This window comes from Adelges cooleyi, unplaced genomic scaffold (genome assembly GCF_023614345.1).
Source record: "Adelges cooleyi isolate 19-005CV unplaced genomic scaffold, UGA_ACOO_1.1 ACOO_flye_CR_arks_rails_tigmint_CR_PRNA_30, whole genome shotgun sequence".
Classification (NCBI taxonomy): domain Eukaryota; kingdom Metazoa; phylum Arthropoda; class Insecta; order Hemiptera; family Adelgidae; genus Adelges; species Adelges cooleyi.
The window spans coordinates 2,756,504-2,781,613 of NW_026095971.1; the positions used below are offsets into that span (position 1 = coordinate 2,756,504).

The 25,110-nt window shown below is 33.3% G+C and overlaps 2 protein-coding genes across 2 annotated transcripts in view; one reads left to right on the forward strand and one right to left on the reverse strand.

The window, feature by feature from the left end:
• LOC126839065 (coiled-coil domain-containing protein AGAP005037) overlaps positions 1–25,110 on the forward strand; it is a 154,832-nt gene that overhangs the window by 72,436 nt on the left and 57,286 nt on the right. The window contains 1 exon segment of the mRNA XM_050574010.1: positions 1,809–1,986. Coding sequence (XP_050429967.1) covers positions 1,809–1,986 — 178 coding nt within the window.
• LOC126839066 (uncharacterized) lies at positions 5,059–24,435 on the reverse strand. Its single transcript, XM_050574011.1, has 5 exons — positions 24,150–24,435; positions 12,529–12,791; positions 11,548–11,653; positions 10,564–10,778; positions 5,059–6,902 (listed from the first exon to the last, which is right to left on the reverse strand). The coding sequence occupies exons 2-5, from the start codon at positions 12,784–12,786 to the stop codon at positions 6,066–6,068; spliced, it is 1,416 nt and encodes a 471-aa protein (XP_050429968.1). The 5' UTR covers positions 12,787–12,791; positions 24,150–24,435; the 3' UTR covers positions 5,059–6,065.

Consider the following 25,110-nt stretch of genomic DNA (forward strand, 5'->3'; position numbering starts at 1 on the left):
ATTATCAGCATTAAAATAACGTAACATATTTTAAATGCAAAAATCAATTCAAACAATGCAGCTTTAGTATAGAAAATCTGAATATTATGTAGTGACTCCCACAAATATTCCACAACAGTTGTGAGTAGCTTTTGCACGACGTTTACATTAAATTAAATTAAATTAAATGACTATGGAATCTTTTCGGAAATGTATCATTTACTTTTCTATCTAAAAGAAACATTCAAGGTCGCCATCATTTATGGTCTATTTTGCTTTGAAATTGAATAGTCTACAATTTGCCACACACGATCGATAATAACGAGTACCTATAATTAATAGTAAAGATAAGTAGATACGAAAAGTTTATTATTTTATAGTTATTTTAGTCTTTATAAATTGGGAAAATAACTTTGCATAATATAAATACATTTTTATTTAAAAAAAATTCACAAATAAAAAATTAACTTTTATTTCATTATTTATTTATTTATTTAGTCACGATCAAATTAATTATTTATTTAGGATTGATTTTTAAAAATTATATAATTAGGTGCCTATTTATACATGATTAATTTCTCAATCATGATAAAGTTAACTATTTAACCTAAAATAAATTGTTTAGTCATAAATTATTTAACTAGTATCCATGGATCATTTTTTTAGTTTTAAATTATTTTAACTATTGACATTGAATTAATACAATGTATTTAATACATGATAATAAGTACGATCAAGTTTTCAAATTTTTGATTAGTTTGAATTGGGCTAAAAAGAAATTATATTTTTTTTTATGAACCTTTTGAAATGAATCTAAGTAGTATACTTTGTAGTACAAATTTGGAATCTCATGTGCTCGTGTATAAAAAAGTTTACACATGATTAAAATTATCACCATCAAATTTACTTTAAGTTTTAACTTAAAAAAAATATTGCCTTATATTTGTGAGCTATGCGCATTGTACAACCTTAACCACACAATGCGAATGCCAATGTATTTTAAGGTAGTTTATAGTTTGCTTCTGACTGTTGACAAATTCAAGTTAAATATATACACGGAAATAAATATATAGTTGGTCCAACTAAAATTATGGTTAATATAAAGATACAATACATTTCTAGTTGGAATAACTAGTTAGCCTAAATGTCTGAATGTATACTAATATTCTAATGCTAACTAATTGGCTTAATGTATAGTTGCTTTAACTACAATTTTAGTTGGCCCAACTATTTATTTAGTTATTCCAACTAGAAATGTATTGTGTACTTATTTATATTAACTATAATTTTAGTTAGACCAACTATTTTTTTTTCCTGTGTACGACTATACCTACCACGTCTAAACCGCATTAGTATTTCCATTAAGCATTTTTTTTAAAAATTATTTTCGAGACGGAAAAAAGGATAGACAGGAAGGAATGGCGACGCCATCACTTGTTTTTGTGGCGCTTAGACCACATTTGCATTTCATTTAGTGCTTAGTCTCGCCTGGCTAAAGTTGTACAATACACTTTGTATAGCATAATGTATATTATATTACGGTTCACCGGCAGCAACCTCTCTTAATCCTTCAGTTGTGACCGCTTTCCGTCGGGTCTCACGGATAGGATAATCATACGATGCGGTCGCTTACGGGTTTGGGCGGGATTTCTGGATGCTTGTTTTTTTACTTTTGAAAGATTTCCCCCAATTTTAAATTGTCAGCAAACAAAATCCGACCAGTAATGGAAAACCAACAGATTTCGATGGAGCACGTTTGCCTTCTCGTTATCTATCACTCTGAAAACTAACATACTTATGTCGTTGCTGTTGTTGTTTTGTCCACACAGGTCTCATTTGAACGACATACGAGACAGGTCAGTGCTGCGTCTCTTCGAATCGGCCGAAGGTGGTGCTCTGCCCCAAGGGTTGACGGTAGCCGCTCCCACGTGGGACCAGGATCAGTCGTACTTCAGCGAACCCGAATTCGATTCCGAATACCAGCACCAGCACATACACAAGACAAAGGTAATTTATAGTTTCCATATTATATTTTGTGTATACACACAGTGAACACGAAGAGTCGTGGCAGCTAGAGGAGAGCGCCATGGAGACAATATGCGGGTCTTTCAAAAGGCATCTCTTATAGCTCTCGTGTCCTATTTATTACACCCAGTGGCGGTGGTTCTAGCGTACGGACAGGGTGGGCAGCTTCCCGTACCAAAATTTTGAATGAGTTATAAAAATATAGTTTACAGTACCTATAATTTATTATAACATTATATGTTTAACTACATTGTGTTTAAAGACTAACGAAATTGCCCGTACGAAATTTGAGTCCTAGAACCGCCCCTGATTACACCTCTACTCGAAACACAACAATTACTTCTAAAACGTTATTTACCTTTTAGTTTATGGTTTACCAAAACTCCCAATAAACAAATTATTTTATTTGGTTACTAAAAAAATTGAGTCCGAATAAGTTCCATGTGTAATTCACACCTCTACAAAACAAAATTTATACGAATACATTTTTTCTGTCCTGGACCTTTATCCTGAACCCTGTTTAAAAAAAAAGAATTACAAGCAGAAATAGGCATTTATCAATACATTGTTATCCAAATAAAATAATTATTTAAAATAAAAAATATACGTTATTTTTTCATTCGTAAATAATTTGTATTTCATAAGAATGATTTCATTCATGAATACTAATTTTATTCATAAATAAAAATTGTATTTATGAATGATAAAAAACCGAATAATGAATTTAATTATGTATGTATGCATAAAAATGTAGACATTCGTGACTTTTTATGCAGTACCTATTTTTCGAATAATTTTTGCCCATCTCTTATTTCGATTATCATTATCATTAATAGAAAGGTATTTGACGTCATATGACATCTTCATATAATTTTATTTTGTAGGAACGTTTTACAGTTAACATTTAGGACATTTTTCTTATATTAATGTACATGAATGGCCCACGACACTTTTCAGTTTTTTACTTAACGATAACGACAGAACAGGAACATATTGTATGGTTGTATCGTTTACTTGACCTGTGATATGTAAATAATTTGTTTTTAAAATGACTTCCATGTTCAAATAGATTGATTTGAATGGTGTTAATTTATTTTTAAGTTGTTTGAATAGTTTATTATTGTTGTTTTTACAAATTGAAAATAAATATTATTATTGAAATAGCCATATGCTGCTGAGCCTATTGTAAATAAATAATAAATTAGTATCATCATTATTATCAGTATTTCATTATTTCGTTATATATGTATATAAGTATAAATATACTAACCGTGTGCAACCGGATTCACAGGAGACAAATGAAATTATTATTATAAAACAAAATACGAATTCCGGACCGTATTGAAAACATGCTGAACTATTGTTATAAAAACATAATCCATTTTTCATTATTATCGTTCAGCACCGTTTGTTTTATTTGTTTTGTAAAAATTAAGAGATAATGTTTTTGTATTTTCATGACTTGACGGTAATACGATATCCCCATTTCGTAATACCGTACTTGGTTACAAACAGCGGTGCAGATTTGACGGTTAAAGCTTCTATTATCAACGCAAAAGATTATGAATTTTTCATATTTTACTTACTAACGCAAACTTTCAAAAAAAAAAAGCGGTTTGTACAGTTGTGACGGCTTCACCGTCGGTATTTTACTCGGAAACCACGTGTGCGCTTAATGTTTCTTAACGTACAAACTTTACACGCCCTACGGGTTACAACTGTAAATGGCAGATTTCGAACGTGCCTGTGTAGACATAAAATCTGTGTATTCGCATTTATATAGCAACAGCAAAAAACTACCATTGTTATTTTGGCACACGATTTTCACGAGTACTACCGCGTGCTAAGTGAAAAAAAAAAAATGAGCCAAGTATCGCAAAAATGTTGACTTACTTAAGAGGGGGCCTACGTCCTCGTTTGTACCTTTTATAAAGGGGTTGGCATTAAAGATTACCCATCATGACAAATACCTTCTCTGTATACTTGGTATTGGAGTTACTATAGCGATTGTTGTTTAGAGATTAAGAAGACGCTACCCATTCGTAATTTATCCGTGAAAAATGGTTTTGCGGGGAACAAGAATATGAGAATGGTATTAAGTATAGATTTAAAAAATATAAAACGCTACCCCATGGATAAAGTTCTTCTCTATACATTGTGAACATTTGGTAAATCTACTGTTAATACTGGCCTCACATACTTGTCCCGCGCAAAGTAGTTTTAGTAGGAAAAAATTGTAGTTCATCTTATAAAAACGACTGCGATAGTCTGACAAAAAAAGTACGACCAATGAAGTATTCTCATTACTGTATTAATGAGTGTACGCTATAGTTCAAGATCTAAGTTAAGATTTTGTGAAAAACTGCCTATACTTTACTCCTTAAAAATGGCCTGTGTAGCGTCCTTTTAAATCTAAACTAGCATTATCAATACTCAACCGAGTCGACCTTCAATTTTTAACATGGACAATTTTAAAATCCAAATTTTGTTTGAATAAATCTTTTGAAACGACGTTATGGTTAATGAACTATGATGTTTCAGAAGCTAAAACTTGCTAAGTCTATTAAGATTGAAATAACGTTTGATTAAAACAATTTATCAAAACAGCTGACTCGTTCACTTTAAGAAATAAAAACAAATTACCAATTAAATTGGCTATAATAAAATTTGGAACAACCAAAATTTGACCTTTTTTTGAAACCAAAATAAATTCATTTTTCGTTAAACCTGATTTCAAAATTTTTCTAGCACATCTAATAATTACTTTTTAGATTTACTAAAAAAAAACTGTTTAATGGTATTTTTTACGTTAAAAAAAATTTTAATGTTTATTTAGAATACATTTTAGGAAATTAATCGAACATAAAAAACTCATAAGTGTAGAAAAGTATTTTAATTTGTACAAATAACATAATAATAATATTATTAATAATAGTAATGATAAAAATAAAAATACTACTACTAATAATAATAATAATACAAATAAAAATACTACTACTACTAATAATAATAATAATAATAATAATAATAATAATAATAATAATAATAATAATGATAATAATAGTATATACACGGTAACGATATCACAGTTATACTATAATCTATTATTAAACAAAATCGTTTATATTATGACCTAAGGGTTTATGTTTTGGTTTACCACTTATTAATTTATTAATACATTTGAGTGAAACTTAATATAATATGTACAGTTATGTATATTATTTAGCAAATGTCTTTATATATTATACACGCGGCTAAAAGTCGAAACAATAACAATCTTCGGGTTGCCTTGTTAATTTGTGCAAAACACAAGGGTTAAAAGGGCACGCCGAAGGGTTTAATACAAACAATACAAGTTTAAATTGCGATCCGCTGTTAATGTATAGAAGCCAACGCATACATAATGATGCTAACGGTAAAAACAACAAAAACAGTTTGAACCAATCTTGTTAAACGTCGTCGAGACACGGATAGGCTTTTGTAGTTTCAAATTGTTTATTTATCTATTTACCTGACCTTGAAATGGTGTGCCTACTGAAAATTTTATAACAACATGTATTTATCCGAAACGGGATTACAACCAAGGGTAGAGAGAAGGCTGAAAAAATATCTTATAACTAGGCTTTCATCTGGCTATACTAAGTACTGGACTGCTTTCGGCATTTACATTGAAATCGGTTCAGCCGACTGGGGATAATATTTAGTACAGCGTTGAATTCGTTATCGGTTTGGTGCTGACGGCTAATCGGATAGGCAACATAACGAACGACCGCGTAGCTTTTTAGTCGCTCTCCTTAAGTTATTAATAAAATAAAATAAAATAATAATAATAGTTATTATGTTATACCGAGTACATATTATATTATGGCCACGCGAATCGCCTTTCGGTAAATAATAATTTAAAAAAATCTATTATTCCAGTCTACACGAAAGACTTTCGTTTGAAAATAATTGCTCGATTCGAACTTATTCTTACATGTTATTTACAATGTACACTGCCGCGGGAGACAACGCAATCGCGGGCGGCGAGCAGAAGGGTCTTGTTTTTTCTCGAATGCGCGTTAAAACGAATAGCATTTGGGCAATGCCGGCATGAAAAGCGCTCCGTTGTAAAACTGTTTTTTTGTGTCCTGCCACGACAGTATGCTGGCCTCGCCGAACGGATCAGCCATGCAAGCCGCACACACTTCGGCCACTTTGGACACTTCCCACTCGGCGGGTTCGCGTTTCGACGGAATTGGTGACCGGTGCTGTAGCGGCGGTCGGTAGAAGCCCCCGTTCCTGCTGTTGCGGTATCCGCCCACGGACGGCACCCATCTCTTGTCCCGTTCGGACCCGTTGTTGTCATGTGCGCCCATTCGGACGGCGGACGGTTCGGTGGCGTTCCGCTTGCGCCGGCCGTCCTGTCTGTCCAGCAGGTTCACTCGGAACGTCTCGTCGAATCCCGAACTGTCCGCCTTCAGCGGCGAATAAAAGTCGTAAAGGCCGCCGTCGAACAGGTTGAACTGTTGGTCCTGCTGCTGCTGCTGCTGTTGTCCCTTGGGCGGGTCCCGGGCCGACAGGTGGGGAATGGGCAAATTGTGGTCCCGCTGACCGTTGACGAATCCGCCGCCGTGCGCCAAGTGTGGCGGTAGAGTAGGTTCGGGCGTCAACGCCGACGCTTCGTCGTCCTCGTTGTCGTCGGCCTCGTCGATGGCCGGGTCGTAACCGTGGTGGAAGTTGTGCGCGTGATGGTGCTTATGGTCGTTGTACGCCTTGCCGGCGGTCAGCGCCGCCTTGTACATGGTCATCAGAGTCAGCTCTCCCGAATACGCCATCTTGCCCACGGCGAACGCGTGGTCCAGGTATTCCCGGCCGCTAATGGCCACTCCGCCGCCCTTGATGAGTTTGCCGACCATCTGCGAAAATAAATGCATCGTCCATTATAATAATTAATAACTATAGGGCTTTTCTGTGATAAAAATATTTCACCAGTATACCAGATTACTGATACTCTTCAAAATACGGCGCAGTTTATTTAAAACTAAAAAATTAAGAATTAATCAAATATTAGCTTTGGTTAATTGAATATTTATTTGTTAAATTAACTGATCTATTATTACAATTTTAGCTGTTAACATTTAGAAAAATTAGTTTTTTGTCCAGCCTCGGGTTATATAAGGTATACCGCTGCATTATCGTATCACCCTACAACGCAGATTTCACGTTAAAAATAATTATTATTTACTATTGTTAATAACTAAAAAAATAAAGTTTCGAGCACTAAACAAATTTTGGAGTTCTTAAACAAAATTTTAATTTAGTTTGGCAGAAATCAAAATATTATATCTTTACGGGAAACGAACATGGTATATAACGGGTTAAGGCCATTTTGGCGGAAAACAACAGCGGCCTTTTAATTACGTATAGTAAATGACAAATGTATCATTAAATCAACAAATTAGTAAAACAACAAAAAAAGCAATATTCAAAAATAAAAAATTGTTATTTTGTTGGTCGATCATACGATATAACATTAGCAATGTAGCACCCAGCCTGTTGTTTTTTCAATCAACAATCACATAATATTTCTCAGATTATTTTTTGAAATTTTTTTTTTTCAATTAAAGAAATGTTGATAACGCGTTTTGTAGATACATTGCGTTAAATTTGTTTGTAAAGATAGATTTTTCCGAGAGTAATTTATTTTCGGTGTGTCTCACCTGCAGCTGTCGTTTTTTCTAATTTTGGTTAAACTTTTAACGGTTAATTGAGTTTTCAGGCTGGCGACAGGTCACGACGAGAATGATGGTAATGTTATTATTGTATTTACGGAAAAGCTGATTCGGGTTTTTAAACTTTCTCGGAAATCACGCCAAGTTAGTGTTTGTTTGTTAATGCTGTTCGAATTTTATCGTCGCTCCGTCAATATTATATTTACCGCTTAAAATACTGTTTAATTGTGCAAACATTACACGGTTTTGAGGCGCCTAGAACACCAGGGGTATAAGTGACATTTTATTGACTTCGAGAAAATCAAGCTCAAAGTTTACATGTATGGCGTTTTCGTTTGGGGGTTAGGTGATTTGCTACGGGATCGCAGAAAATGATGCATGATTCACTTATATATATATATCTTTACCACCAAATAAAATGGACAGTTTGTAGTTTGGCTGTGGGCTTAACTCAGATTTTGCATAAATGTCACTTATAAGTTATACCCCTTGTGTTCTAGGTGCCTCTTATAATTCATGGCTGCGCTCGTTAACGACTTACATAGGACGTAGTCGAGTCGCATTAAATGGTTTAATAGTTATATTAAACCTTAAAAACAAAATAATAGCGAGCAAAACTCAAAACCACAAAGTCCGTAATAATTGTAGTTTCTAATATTCTATCTATTCGACATTCTTAACAGCCTTGGTCAGTTTCTGGCTTCTGGTATTTTAACTGACTAAAAATATATAATTCCAACATACTACAAAACGCGTTTTGTTCTGACGTCACTTTGCAATATTTTAAAAATCGTGTGGATTTTATATACACATATTAAATAAGTGCAAAACGTGCTGGGCCGTTTATCATGTTCACACAAGTAACTGCCAATGTTCAAACAAACGTTTTGTATCAGTAAAACCACTTCAACCATCTCCGGTATATAATATGTTCCCCTCCTCCCCTTTGGAATATTCTGTATTCCGTTTGATTGTATAGGACTTCTGTTTTTAAAAAAAAAAAATTGTGAAATTTAGCCAGGAATAGTTTGGACTATATGGGATCAATTAATTATACTTAACAAAATAAAAGAAAACATTTCAAAATAATAAAACGGACGATACAAACAACTTTTACTCGTCTGGACGACTAAAAAAACACACTCGAGACCAGCGAGAGAAAATGCCGTTTTCACGTTTATCTTGCTGTGCCTATTCATACGCATTAGTTGTTTAACCAGTATGTCCGAGTGCATTATATGTTTATTTATGAAAAATAGGAAGTCGCAGTTAAACGAGTTCGCCGCCAAGATTCATTGCCTGTGATTATATATCGGACGTGACTGAAATATACACTTCCATAATATAGTGTAAGCCACGTGAGTAGGTACCATCATAATAATGATAGTAGATGATAATAATAATAATATGACAGTAGTATCTGAATAACATATTCTAAACGAGAACCGCGTATTTACGGTACACAGAGCCTTTCCAGACGATTTACAACCAAGGTTAGTTTGTAATATGGCATATTGTAATAAATTAATGGTTAGTATATCGACATTAGGATTTAGAATAATACCAGCTAGCGAAAATCGAAAAAGATATTAGAAACAAAATGAACGTTACCTAACTAAGAAAAACCATTGAACAGATTCACGCGTTCATTTGCGAGTTAATTAATTCTAGCAAAATGAAAATAACTCAATTTCAAACGTGTATTTTAAGATACCGGTTTGTTTTTCATTCCAATACTCATTATTTATGTTAATTGCAAAAATATATAGTGAATATTTAAAAATATAAATAGCAGAAAATCGACTGAGTTAATACTTGAGTAATCAGATTAATTATCCCACTACACATTAAAATGTTCAACGCCTGTTTTACTTACATTGATTATTGCTTTTGAGAAAACTTAAAAAAATGACATCTTAATAACCATTGGATACACGTGTCTCGTTTATTCGACATTATCACATTAAGGATATTTGTCATTTTGTTTTTTTCAATTCACGCTGTTTTTACGAATCAATACAAGACCAAACGATTAAGTCTTCCGACCATTCTCTTGCATCTCTCTACGTCGTACTGATTGTTCCCGAAGGGAAAGGCATTTATTTTCATCGTGGGTATTAAAAACGTCACGGGGAGCAAAACATTTTTGAAGTTTTCCATTTGTTATAAATAAATATTAAAACACTGGTGTTTCGTATATTTTTCTACTATATTCTCCTGTCGTAATTTGCTTTCTGTGGTTAAAATGATTAGTCTTAGATCAATTACTATAGACGGACGAGCGATGATGAGTTTGATAATTCATACGAAAAGTTCCTATAAATAACTATTGCAACAGCCAGCTTAATTATTGTGTTTGTCTCCGCGCTAATAAATTTAAATATAATTAAGTATTTATTATTTTATTGTATAGTTGCCTGAACTTTTCTTAACAAAGAAAAAACTTTTTAAATAATCATTCACATTTTGATCAGGTAGACTTATTTATTGAAAGAGTGTCAATATTATCATGGGAAAAAAGGGTCTTTGCAAACGCTGGTCTTTGAAATATTCAAGAACCTGCCATTATTTGGAAAATATTTCCACAATCACACTGCGAATGGCGTAGGTAGCTCAAGAAAAAACATGAAACGCGTCCTTTGAGTTCTATTAGTTTTTATGCCGACTTGTTGTTTACTTGGCCGGGAAAGGTCAATATAAGGCAGTCGTATAAATTCCAATGAAGGCAAAAAGAAAAAAAAATGTTCCGGCTTTTCGCCATTGTTCTTTTATAATAGATGCGGCTCCTTTAGCGCCGTAAAGTGCTAAAAATAAAACAAAACAAAAGCCAATCGATGTAACTTACCAGATTGTAGAATCCTCTGCCCACCCTCTCAGTGTTGACCCAGAGTTGCCATTCGCCGGTGTGACCGTTCCACGACTGGCAAACGTGATACCATTTGAATAGTTTTTCCGGATAGTTCATTCTGTAAATCGTGTGGCCGTTAATGGCCAAGTTGTAATAAGTCTTCTCCGGCGAATTTTCTATCCACGAATAGATGACTCTGTGTCTTCCGGGCACTGCAATTGCGAACGAATTGTAAATTGCATATAATTATTATTATTAGTAGGCATAGATGTACATTTTGGTTGTTGCAAATACATTTTGTCGGGTAACGAGCCAAAACAAATTGTTTGGAAAAAACGAAAAAACATCCAATTTAAGTAACTGCTGCGAATCTGAGTTCATGAAAAACACGGTTGATTTATCCCAGGATACATTAATGATTATGTAATAACGACAAGACACGCGGTACATCGATGCTGCTAACGCGATGTTCGCGTGTGTTAGTCGTATACCGTTTGGCTTGGGGCTCGTTAAACTTTCATTTTACTCTGTAGCCCCGGAACTTAAGGCGTTTAAAGTATAACTGCCACCAGCAGGCCATTTCGGTGCGTTAGCGGTTAATAACAAAAATCATCTAAACAGAACATCTGTCAATAGCTAACAATACATTACGCCGTATATAATACTCAACCGGCGTTGATTAACGAATGAAATACCTACCAAAATCATTGTAAAAAAATCATATAACTGGTCTGGCCTGACGACTGTGCTATGATGTAACGGTGGAACGATTTTACGACCAAACGACTGTGCTTTTATTTTAACAATGCAATTATTAGTTTTTGAGGTAAACGAGATAATAACGATGGAATTGCGGGGTCGCATTAATAATAACATGGCGTATAATGTTGCCACAAAGCTTGACCCGATTTAACTGTTTTACTATCAAATGCAGTAATTATAATTTCTAAAAATAAATCTAAATATTACAAGTGTACTTACGCGAGTATGAAAATATCGGATGGTCGTGAGTATAGTTGAAGATGTTGTGCCAGTGGCAGAGCGTGAACTCCTTGATGTCCGGGATTTTCGACTTGTACAGGACGTACTGAGGATAGAAAAAAATCACAATACATTAGTTTTTGTTTTACATAATTTATATATATTATTTGAATCTTGCTCATAAACTTAACTAGAAGAGGACATTAATTAGTTGTTTGCATAATCAACGTATAAACCCATTATTTATTAGAATTCTTAAAAGTAACGATTAGGATAAAGTATTTTGAAAAACAACCGATATGATGGAGTTTAGAAGATAGGATTTTAAATAAATAATATGGAAATGAGATCAAGGGAATAACCGATTCAATTTGAATTGAAAATGGGATTGAGGCATGTTTGGTTAACGATTTTCTTTCGCAGTTTTTCAGTAGACGGTAAATATAGAGGCTCGGGTAAGAACGTATCCGTGGTTTAAAGGCAACGGTAGTATAAAGGAGAAAGCAAATTATTTGTCATTCTATGTAAATTTGAAAAAAGAGAGTAAATAATGAGATAGCAGCATCATAAGTCTAGTTTTATTTTATACCAAGAAAGATAACATTATGGTTCTAGAAATACGAGTAAAAAACTTTTAGCCAAGGTAAATTGAAAGAGAATACATTTACACTGTTTGAGCTTATAGCGTGAAGAAAAGTGAAAAGAAAGTCGTGCGTGAGACATTAACGATAAAATCAGAAGAAAATACACACACGACAAGGTTTAAAAAGTTCTTGTATCGTGGAAAATAAGTAAACAACAATAAAAAACCACGTGCAATTTTTTTTTTAATATAGGCTTTCTGTAGTGCTCGATTTTGTATTCGAAGTATATTCATTTCAGTTCAGGATCTGTCTACGGCGTTAACAATCCCATTGAAATTAACATCTTATTACGGCTTATGACCGAACCTAGTGTCCTAATCAGTGGTCGGCAAGTTACCTGAGGCGAGCGTGAATCTTGGGTGAAGACGATTTTGTGCAGATCGCAACCGTCCGACTTGGGCGCAGAAAACCTCTCGTTATTGTTGGTCGCCGGGAACCCAGACGCCGCCTTGTAAGCTGTCGAATACTTGATCGGGTACATACTTTCGCCCCACGTGTAAGGCTTGTACCTGAAATTGGACTTCCATTGTTGTTCGGCGGTAGCGACCATTGCACCGGATATCAGAGGCATCAGTAACCAAGCGAACGCACCCATAATGGCTGTAGAAACAGACAAAACAACACAAACGTTAAAACGGCGCTTTCTATAGGCAATTCTACAGCAGACGCGCGCGTTGGACCTCCGCACGTTAATATAATATAAGGATATATATATTCTTATATCGTATTTAATCAAGTCGAATTGTTCGTTTAAAAAAATATGTTTCAAATAAAATTACAAACCATACCGGCACTCTCGGGTCAAAAGTTTCCAGTCGTCGGCGAGCTGGATATAATATAAACGCGGTTGTTTTGGTGGAAAGATGAAAAGTTTGTGATATCGAAACACCCTCGAGTGAGTTGATATTTTTTTTCCAACCGTGTTCATTAAACGTCAAAGTCAAACGCCGTTCAAAGCTTTTAGCCGAGTTAATACCGGATTTAATCAAATAATCTATTCGCCGTTTGTTTTAGTCGGCAAATGTTTCCCGTACGAATTTAAAACAAACCGTATTTTCCAACGACTTTATGACAACAAAATGTAAATCGAATTCAAACTGTCATTATCCGGAATGAAAAATTCCGCAAGATCCATTTAACATCAATGTTCATTCTAGTCGTTCTGATTCAAGTTTGTCGATTTCATAATATTTTGGAATTTTATTAGTTTAACTATTGATAAATTTTAACAATCTTCCCTTTTTATTTAAGTAATTAAAATTTAAATAGGTTACGGTTACACGAACACTTGCAATTAGTTTTCTTGGATGTCTAGAATTTCTCAAATCATTTCACTAATCACATCAAGTTCTCTGTTAGTATTTAATGAAAATCAACTGTTATAAGAGTCAACAGATCTTTTGGAGACTTGCATGTTACAATAGTTGTTAAATTAGTTTTTTTTATTAAGAGACCAAGAAAAATGTCATCCAAGGTTAACAAAACAAATGTCGTTCAAGACGATTTTGGGTATTGTCCGATTCTTGAAAACAATGAACAACTATCAATAAAGTATACTCGGGTCATTCGGATGTTGTAGGTAGTGTTTCCTGTAGAAACCGTAATACCGTAGTACGGAATAATATGTTGACAGTGTAAGAAACTAATAATAAAGTACCCTCGCCAAGAAGATCTCATGAAATATAAGTAGAACATATAATAATATATACTACCCGTATTGCACTATCCAGGAGGGGTGGGCGGGTGCGCCATTTCTTTAAGTACACTTGACATTTTGGAAAATATATTATTATTTTCGCACCAGTCGGCAAAAAAACAACGCCCACTTAATATTACCTGCCGTCCGTTTGTATGTCTGTTATTTTCCTCGAAGGCCATTTGCTTTTAAATTGCTCAACACACGTTGGGTATCATTGTCGAAAATCAGTCTATGAAGGACTGCTATTGGGTCACAACATTTGTTCACAACATTCGTTCTGACGTGTGCATATTAAAAGACAAGAGTAGTTTTGTTTTTAGAGGTCGCAAAAGTATACAATAATTCCGGAAAAAAATTCTTCAGTATTTGTACTTTGGCTATAGTAGATGTATACAACTGAATTTTTAATTCAGGTTATAGAAAAATATTTATGTTTACACATAATACACTTTGTACTCGTAAATTACAATTATATATAGTCTACGATTTAATTTCCTTTTGAATATTTTTTTTATTCTTAATTTAGCTGAAAATGTTAGTAATTTGTGACTATTATGAAACCAAAAATGTTTTTTTTACTCAAAACTAGATTTAAAAAATTGTTCTAACTTTCACTGTCACACGTGTTTGCAAATTTATAAAATACGAATATAACAATTTACTAGTAGTGCGGTATCTTAAGCTTTTTTAGTCTCCGCTAAGCCGTGTCTACATTTAAGATTTTGTCATACGCTTTAATTTATCGAAAATTGGACGCTTTATTTCTTTACTGAACCCAGTTGGATGAGAGATGATCAATGTTAAATTATCCGGCCGGCTGCACAAAAACCAAACAGACGATTGAGATGAAGAGGAAGCAGATTAATTTGTTCACGCACAATGACAGTCCGGGAGGCAAGTCTGAACCAAAAAAAAAAAATGGTATTCAAGATGTTGTATGACATACGCAAGACTGATTGGGCTTTCCGTTCTTTGAGGGTAAAGCTAAACTGCTACGTTGTTTAGTGTATTTGCTTATTCAGACAAAATGAACGATGTGTGAGGCGCTAGTGCCAACTCAAAAATTCGGAAATTTAGACCCAACGCCAGACCACATGTCCTTGCTTGGCATTTCGTCAAACTGTTTTGAAAATAGGTTATATTTTTCCTCGAGGTCGTACGATATCCCGCAATGGCGGTCGTCGAAGCCCGTTTGATTTGTATGGCAATTAACGTTCGGCGGTCTCGTTAACAGCATGATTTCTGTATAATTGTTATTATAAATAAAAAATGATGTGGTTTCCCGAGGCGGTTATACGTCGAGCCCGCCTCGAAGTCAATTAGCGCGTCGCAGGTGTAACATTAATCTTACAGCAACTAAATATAATGATTTTACGGGTCACTTCCCAATAATGTCCTCCCGTTATTATGCGCGACGAGCCCGTTAACCAATAATGAGTATAATAATTATGTGATCGCGTGGTGGACCAATGGGTCCTCTAAATAAAAGTTAAATGGGATCGATGCGGACAGATGTAGACTGCAAGTGACAATATATAACGGCTGAACACAGACAGTATAGTTGTATAATTTAGAGGCAATAAAACCAGTTAGAAAGCCTACTTAGCTAGCCTGCTTAATTCCCAGTGTCTAAGCGTATCAAAAACAATAAACTAAAATGTCCTAGTAGCAAATAAATAAAACGGAAAATATTGTTAACGACTGTAAAGTATTGATAGGACGGATAGACAGACGGACACAATGATGATATAAAGTATCTAAAATGTATGTTTAGAAATCCGAACGAGAGAAATATTTTATAATGTGTTAAATAATAAATTCGCGTAGAGGGATGGAAAATAAAGACAGATCGAAGTAGTGGGTGGATGTTAAAGATAAAACCAATGTGGTGTAATGATGTCAAATGTGTGATATGAAAGAAATTCGATCATGATTTGTGGATGAGGATAGGGCCGTATGAGATAAAAGGCGAATTAGAAAAAGGAGGGTAGTGTAATTTGGAAATGTTAATCAGTATAAAATGCGAATAAGTATTGCCAATAATCTCATTAGCGTATTAATTATTGAGTAATTTAGACATGAAAATGATTAATGTAAACCAAGTGATCCAAAAAAACGTAAGACACTAATTATCTCTAAAAATAATCTAAACTATGTACAGTATCGGTTAGCGGAGGCTAACGACGGACGATAACGTTACACAAAAACTCCCTTATAATACAATGTGTTTTTTTTATCTTTTTTTGTACAAAAAAGTTTATTAGTGTTAACCATTTGTTTGGTTTTCTCAAAGCTCTCCCATACATTTTAAGGTACGAAATCGAATGTGAACTTGCACTCTTTAATTTTTTTGTTAAAACAACATACTGTCCAGTTAATAAAATTAAGAGCTATACTTTTGCCACTGTTTGGTCCCTTTAGCCTTTGGTTCCGCCTGTCTTTGGTCGTTTTTTTCCAGATATAAAACACGGTCTCAATCATTGTTTTGTTATTTTCTGCACAATGTCAATAATTATTACTTCTACGCGCGGCTTTATCTATTGTTTTCTTTTTTTCGGACATACTGCGTAATATGGTGTAATTGATCGCGTGCTCTCGGCAAACGCATCAACTACTTATGTATTGTCTTAATACAGGTATACACTAGCTGTTCTTGTAAATTAGACAGTTGCACATATTTTCCCCTTTTAAAAAAAAAAAAAAACAACAATCATCTGACAATTACAAGTACACTTGGCATCTTTATAATGATTGTTCTTCCTCCGGTGTGGAAAGAGATAGTTATCACAAGATCGGCCGAGTAAGAAAATCATAATAATAACTATCATTATCAGTGGAACGATTTACTCGGAATAACACTTACATTTTTTTGTCAAATTTATGAGTTTTTGTGTTACGAAAATCTTTAACAAGAAAATCAAATAAAAACTTTTCAGCTGCGCGTCGAAACTAAGGGTTTTATTAGGCATCAAAGTTTTTATTTATTACAAATAATACCCAGTAAAAATTACATTCACGTGAAAACGGAGTAGTATTATGTTACATATTTGTCAAGTATAAACATAAAGTTATTATTCCTTTTTACAATAAAATATAAATATTTTGTTATGCCGACTGAACTGTTTTAAATAATGCTCAAGTTTAAGTGCTCTTGTGTTTTTTGTTTTAAAATATTTTTAGCTTATACATTGTTTTGTAGTGAAAATACGTTAAATAGTCGTTTCACAATCGCCACCGTGACCATGTGAATAAATGTGTTAAGTTTAGTGTTTCGCGACACAATGTAAATAGTGTAATCTTTTTTTTTTCAACCATCTTATTATTCTATTGTGTGATGTCATTTCGTTGGAGGTTATGGCACGGACTCTTTTATTTTTTCTTGACGACATCGTTAACGCTTTGAAATATTCCCCACGGCTAAGTCATAATACACATGTATATATATATATGTGTATCATCACCTTCGGGCCGCATTCCGCTTTTAGTCTGTCATTATTGTTAATAAATTACTTTTTTTTTTTTTTAATTCCGTTTTCAATTAGCACAATGTTCGTTTGTGTCAATACGGTCAAACGCAATTACAGTGTACCTATCTATCCGGTAGTGTCGACAAACAATACATAAGGCCTACCGCGTTTCATCAACAACGATGGCGTTACGCAAACAGCTCCTGTTTTTTAAATGAAAAAACACAAGATCTGTCACACGTATATGAAAAATGCAATACCATAGGTATATAGGTAATGTATCTATATAGGCTTTTCGCGGTTCATTTGACTGTTTTTTTTTTTTTAACGAAATACTACCGTTGATTTCAAAAACGTTTACGATCGTACATTAAACGCATTCGACATAATGCGATGTTCAATCGCACCGAAATTAACAATATATAAACAAAAACCGTTTGATTTCAATTGCGTTCTCTGTACATGAATTACATAAACCAACATTTCCTACTCGCCGCATAAACTGTGGCCAAGCCAGCGATGATGCATGGATATGTGTAGATGCTGGTCACAAGAAGGGGGATGAGAAGGTAACGGGAGTGGCCGACACGAGGTGTAAGATGGATGTTCGTGAAGTAATTAAGTTTGCTAGAATTAGTACTGAACACATACTATGTGTAATAGTTTTGGAGCATTCCTATAGCAGTACAAATGTGAGAGAATAAGACAAAAGAGAGAAAATTGATAATAAAATAAACAAGCCAAGAGAGAGAGAGAGAGAGAGAGATTAGTAGAAAACGATTCTGGACGTAATATATATAATTTAATAGAATTCAAATGAATTTGATCGACAAACTAGGAAAAAAAAATTGTATTGTTTATTTTTATTATAGTTTATACTTTTTAACTTTATACATAAAATAGACTGTATATAATATATACCTCAAGTAACGGAAAATAACAAAAATATTTTTATTGAAGGTAAAATCCAACTTTTTAATACTGTCTTTGCCGCCAGAAAAATTATTAAAATTTGTAATTTTTTTGCTGCATTTTAAGTTTTGTGTATTTAAATGATCTCAATCAAAAACAGAAATTTAAGATTAAAATCGTTCTTTAATAGTAAGAATTGTCTTATATTCATTACAATCAAATTGTTGAATGATTCATTAGAACATAATGGACGAATGGTGACAGTTTAAATGATGTTTAAAATCACTTGTATTTTAATATATAGTATATACTAACCACTGTATGATTTGAAATTAAGTTTTTAAATTAATTTATATGTCTTAATAAAGATTCATGTAATTAAAAAAACTAACTGTTTATTAAAACATAAGTAAAGATAGAAAGCAATTTCGCACAAATTGTATGTCACCGTTAACTGATACTCGACAGTATACAACCAAATGTTGTATTATAATTTATAGCCAATTAAAAAATAAAAAGTAAACAGACTTAATAAAATGTCAGATTGATTTTCATTTTATCGTCATTGTTTTATTTATCTTGTCGAAGTCTTAATAAATTATCAATATTGTGTTAAGATATTAACACCATTACTCTTTTCATATTAAACATTTCTTCTTTTCCTCGTTTTCGGTTTGGTCAAACTCTCTCCGATTTTCCGAGATTTATAAATATTTCTTTTGTCTTTCATCTAGCCCTTACTTTTAAAATTATCTCAGTTGGTTTATAGAATTTTTTTTTCGTCTGACTGTTTTTTCGATTTTGCTGAATGTAATGTTATGTTTAAATAATTGTAAAATATATTTTCTTCGTTGGCGTGTGATGAAAAATATATTTTTTCTCGCCTCTCGGGTCGAGTGGAAATCTAATGTGGTGGCCGTGCTGCGTCACCTCACGCGGTAAACCGTCAAAACATAAGGACAAATCTTAATTGACAAGTTAGAGTATAATGATAACAATATAATGTAATTTTTCACGCGGTTGCGACAATTATAATAATGATAATGATATATGATTTTCGGCCGATGGTCACCAATTGTTTGTCACCGTTAATACAATGCGCTCTGTAATATTATATTATTATTACTAAAGAACGAAAATGATTTTTGATAAGAACAATCGACGGCCCGTGGCCCCGGTCAAGTCGGAATTAACACATTTCGATTAAGTACGTGATTCGAATAGACATTGGGATTATATTACTATTATTATTATTATGACTACTATCATTGTGTCGCGCACCAGTTGTAATTCTAATGGATTTGCCAATACAATATTATTATTATTATTTATTACTGTTATTACACTAATGTGTTTGACAACAACGAGGCGCGCGCTCACACACGTGGTGTGTTAAGTATCGCAGACACGAATTGTTAGTCGCCTTCACAGCCTCCGGCGCACGCTGCACTTCTACTGGCGCTTGTATACAAAAATCGAAATCGAATTAACATGTCCGCACTAGATAGAACGCATGTACAATATACGAGTTGTGTGTGTTATTTGTCCGAGTATAAATACTTAATGGCTCGGAAAAAGCATTGTATCCGCTCAAGAAGCGGCGTTAGAATAATTTGAATTTATACATCATTTTATATGTTTTTACGTACACCCGTATACTTTAGTTTACATGACGCACGTTAGATTCAGCTCAAAGACACTATAGATTAGATTTTATTATGACTTGATATTATTCCACCGAACGAGCTGTGAAGTAATGCAACCGGAAGTCCGGCCCTCTTTCCTCGACGTTTAATTAAGGTTGGTTGGAAATTATTATAAAAATAATGATGTCTTTGATGTTTTCTTAATTTATGTAATATACTTAGAAAGTATGCTTAAACTTTGTTTGAAATACATATTCATTTTTGAAAAATGAAATAAATATTATACTACGGAAATTTACCTATAATTGTTTTCAAAAAATTCCACAAATTACAGATAAACATGACATCTTTTTTTTATGAAATCAGTTTTTTATAAAACAGGTTATGGGGTCATATAATACGGTAAAAAAAACGACTGGAACATATTTTGGCCGTGTCCTGGAGCGGAGGGGTTTCTCTGTGAAAATGTAAACCTGATAATCTCGTTAGCTGGAGATTTTATAATAACCTAGCATGTGTTTTAATACTCAAACATAAAATATACTAATTGTAGCCCTTTTTTGTAAAACTTGAAAATCCCGCTTTATCGTATGAGTTTTATAATCAGGTTAACAACATGAAAAACGTGTTGACGGTCAACGCGGATTGATAATAAATTTTACTTACCTACCCCATTATTTACAGTCGGGTACAAATGGAAAACTCAATTTCCAATAAAAAAAAACGTACCGTAATACTACTGTTAGCTTCGCCATAATATTCATACTTAACATTAGTATCATTCAAATGAGCAATAACAGCAATCAGTTTAATGATTGAATGCATTATTACATGTCTTTAACGGCTGTACACGTTTTTAATGTATTTCAATTTATATTTATACCGGTTTATAAAAAATATTGAAATCCGTTATGTACAAGTATGAAAAATGTATAAATAATTTTACCGGATCTTCTAGGTGCGCAAATCGTTATGCATAGTAATTATTTTTAACTATTAAAAACATTAATATAATAATTAATTATAAAATATTAACGCAATATTATTTTGTTGTTTCACATATAAAATTAAACAGATTTTCGTTTGAAGTTGTCACTTTTAAAAACCAATAGCGGTTTTAATTTGTCAAAACTTATCTGGCATTCGGATTTCTATTGCCCATTTATTATAGCATTATAAGTTCGGTCAGGTTTACTGGGAAAACATTGATATTTACAGTGACCCGAGTTACAGTTCACCGTGGAGTTATCCTGTTATATTATTTGGTCTGCTGAACGTTTTTAATTTATAAACATACACACACATATATGTACATGTGTGTTTTATATATAATATATATTATGTAAGAAATACAAATATTTGTTTGTTTGGAAAAACTACAATGATATCGCGGGGGGCGAACCAGGAAATATAAAATATTGGTTTTGGACATCACAACAATATTGGGTTTATGTGTCGGAGTGCTTGTATGTTTGGGAGTGAGTGAATTTCTGAAAAACTAAAATGCATAATATCTAGTTGTATAAAAATACAGTTTTTTTTTTGTATAAACATATTTTTACGATGGGTTTAGTTCGATTACTAGTTGTCGAGTCCCATTACGTTTTCATCGCGAATGTTTACTTTTTCAAATACGAGTAAGACATACAATATTTATTATATTTTATTTTATATCCCTCTATCGGTGATGACTGAATCTGTCGCGTCGCTTATTTAAACGGTAACCGGCTGCGGCAGACTTTGGACTTAACACGATTACATTTCCATTAAGCGCATAACATGGCGACGAGCCGTCTGTCAATGATTTTATTCGCCCTTTAGCGTAAAAACTCATTTTGATTTTAATGGATTTTGCAAATTGGACGCTGGTGATTAAACTAAAAATGTCATGCAAAATTCGATTTCCAGACAGCTTCTGCGAAAATTACTATTAATTATAATCGTTTTACTTCAATAAGATAATTATATTATCGGAATTGAACTTCGATATGATTTTGGTAAAACCAAAGCCAAATTACATCAAATGCAGTTTTTTATGCTCTTTATAATTTGAGCTTCTTAAAAAAAACAACGGACCGTGGAGTGAATAGTAGACTAGGTAAAACACTTAAAACCGATAGTAATAGTTGTATTACGTTCATCGTGGCTGCGGTGAGATCAGATTAGTATTCTCTAATGCTGCAACTCCCAAATTATAAACATTATCGTTCAGGTTAAAGTCAAAAAATGATATTATACGCTTCGCTTTTGCAACCGAGTGAACGTTTCCGCATCGAAAACGCTCCAAATTGCTTTTAACGGTTTATTTTTTGGCACGGGTTTGATAGAAAGGGGATTTCGATTAAACTGCCATCATTATTATTGTTTTTACTGACTTATATATACTTAACTCTCGATAAACGCGTTGTTTTCAAACCGGTCTACGCCTCCTATACTGTCTGTACAGTTGACGGAGAGTACAGGAGTGAGTACAGAGGGACACCATCATAACCATAATAATATAATTATTATATTATATATACGTAATAATATTATTATCGGAGTCGTGTATTTTCAATGGCAAACCCAATTGATAGTTTTACGTGTCACATAATATGTAAACAGTTAACTGCTATAATTAAATAACTATATTAAAAAAAATGTATAACCGAAAAAGAAACATCTATAATCTATATCATTGACGTCGCAACCCAATTATAAAAACGACATTATCTTTAGATAGCTTATTTGTTTTTTAAATTATATTATTAAGTTAAAACATTACTACATATTAGAGCAAACGCCAAACCGTTGTTTTTATACATTTTTTTTATTTTTTTCCAAAAGTGAATTTAAAGAAGGTAACGTAGTCGCACAACTCTCTAGAGGAAGGTATTCAGCAAATCGTACAAATTTTTTTTTTGGCCTAATGATATAATATGACATTTCCCAAGCCCGTTTTTCATGGGAAAAATATCGTTATGTCTTCATTTGAATAACGTCAACCACTCTTGACGGGAAACAAAAAAATATAATGTATGACACTTATATCTTTTTTAGAGTCTATTTGCATTCGTATTCAATGTACATTGTACATTTAAAATAATAGCAAAATGTATTCACGTCGTTCATCTCTTTTAATTGACAACGAACTTATGAAGTATGAGTTTGTACTTGTAATTGGCAAATAACTTTATTATTGAATTAAGTAAATAGACATCGATAGAAAAATAAAACAAAATTATATAGTTTCTTTTAAGTTTACATTAAGGCTAGGACTAAGCCGTAAAGTTCACCTTCTCTCTTCCATCCTACTTATATAAGTTAGGGCAAACAGCTAATCAATTAATTTATATTAATCTCATAAAGTTAAAATAACCACAATTAATTTATTAGCTTACTAATTTCTGTAAGTTTACTCAGTCGTGCAAAACATAATTAATTTAGTAATGAGTTATAAGTTAAACGACTAGATGACTTTGATTTATTGACAATAATTAATAATACACGAAATGGATATTAACAAGTGTTAGATTTCATTTGAAAAACAAAATATCTTTTCAGCAAAAATAAATAGTTCATTGATGATTTTCAATTTAATACAATTACGTTAATAATAGTAAAAATATAAATGCCAAATAATGACTTAACTTATTAACGTGTTATCTACCAGTCTAACTTTTTGGATTTTACGAGTGTACAATTATATTTTTATTTCTAATAACTGACCCCACTCCTCCAGAAAAATTGTAAGAGTAATAATTGGGTAGTCATTAGCAACTAAGATTTTTGATCTCTAAATGAATCACAGATGAAATCTTAATTAACGCTGATGAAAATTCGATTTACCGAACCATGCAGTATGGCTATCATTGTGATGTCGAAATTATGTCTGAAATAGTTTCAGGTTTCTAATAATTAAAACAAGAACATTTAAACTTATTCTTGAAGGTTGCTCAGTGCAACCATCGAGGCCATCATTTTTTTATTAATAAATGCTTATGCAAAAAGCTTTCATCATTCAATGCTGTATGCGTTATTTCGAAATTTCATAGCCCAATCCAATGGCCGTTCTACGCCAGTTTGACTTAACGTTAAAGTATAGCTATAAGCCTTTAATTTTAACATTGTTAAACTGTATTTCACTTTTAAGCTAAACTGGCGAGAAAAGTCATAAAATTCGATCGACCAACATTGCAAATCCGTTTGGAAGAGGCGCGCGTTTGTAAAATATAATGTGAGCTCATGGACTTACTTGATAAATTGTAATTTTCTCTGGTTTTCCCACTGTTTTTTTTTTTTTTTTACAATTATTTTATTCTTGCCTGTAAAACGACGGTCGCACTGTTTTGCCTACGGTCCGAGTTAAAATTAATATTTTTTTTTTTTAAAACAATTCGACTCGAGCACGGACATGGACTAACGTGGACGACTGCGAATCGATACTCTTTGCGGTAAACGCGTTAAGGTGTGCGTGAGAAACGACTGATCGGTCGGCGGAAACCGGACGTCGGTCGGCTGCTGTTCTCCCGGCAAACTCACTTGGCATTGGCTGTGACGGCACCACGTGGGGAATATCCCGTAGCCGAACCGCAGATGACCATAAGTAAAAAAAAAAAATAAAATAGTAATAAAAACCAGGAGAAGACCAAAAACAAGCGATGGGGGGGGGGGATACAATTTGTGACAGCGCTTTCTCCGGGTGGTGAAGATTGAATGTATAATATAATATGTAATGAATTCGCGCGCGTATGTGTGTGGTGTCGATTCCACTTATATCATCACCGTTTGAAGCTATCGGTGTTTTTCGACTGCGTTCCAGTCGATGAGACAGGAAGTCTGTTGTATTATATACGTAATACCTGATAGTATTTTTTAAGAAAATTTGATCAAGAGAACCAAACGGTCTTGTATCGAATTTATGGGTCGTAAAATAAGGGTTTCGCTGTCTGAACAGGAAGAGGATTATTTTCTTAATACATAAGACGTCTGTAGTTCTCATAAACGCGCGGTAAAGTCAGGAGTAATCTTCTTCGAGCAATAAATTGTCTAAACACTCTTTAAGACTCAAGACGCCCAAATGTGCGCATATGCTGTCATATAGACCTTAATGACCAAGTTTATCATTTCGATTTGAAAGCTCTAATTGTAACAGCGAATGTAAAGGAAATTCTAAAATCTTACTCACTACTATGTATTATAATAATTATTTAAAC

Coding starts and splice junctions, on each gene's coding strand:
- LOC126839066 (XM_050574011.1), bottom strand. CDS start 12,786: ATGGGTGCGTTCGCTTGGTTACTGATGCCTCTGATATCCGGTGCAATG. Junction 11,654..12,528: donor AAGATTCACGCTCGCCTCAG/GTAACTTGCCGA, acceptor TTCTATCCTCAG/TACGTCCTGTACAAGTCGAA. Junction 6,903..10,563: donor GCAGAGGATTCTACAATCTG/GTAAGTTACATC, acceptor TTATTTTCGCAG/ATGGTCGGCAAACTCATCAA.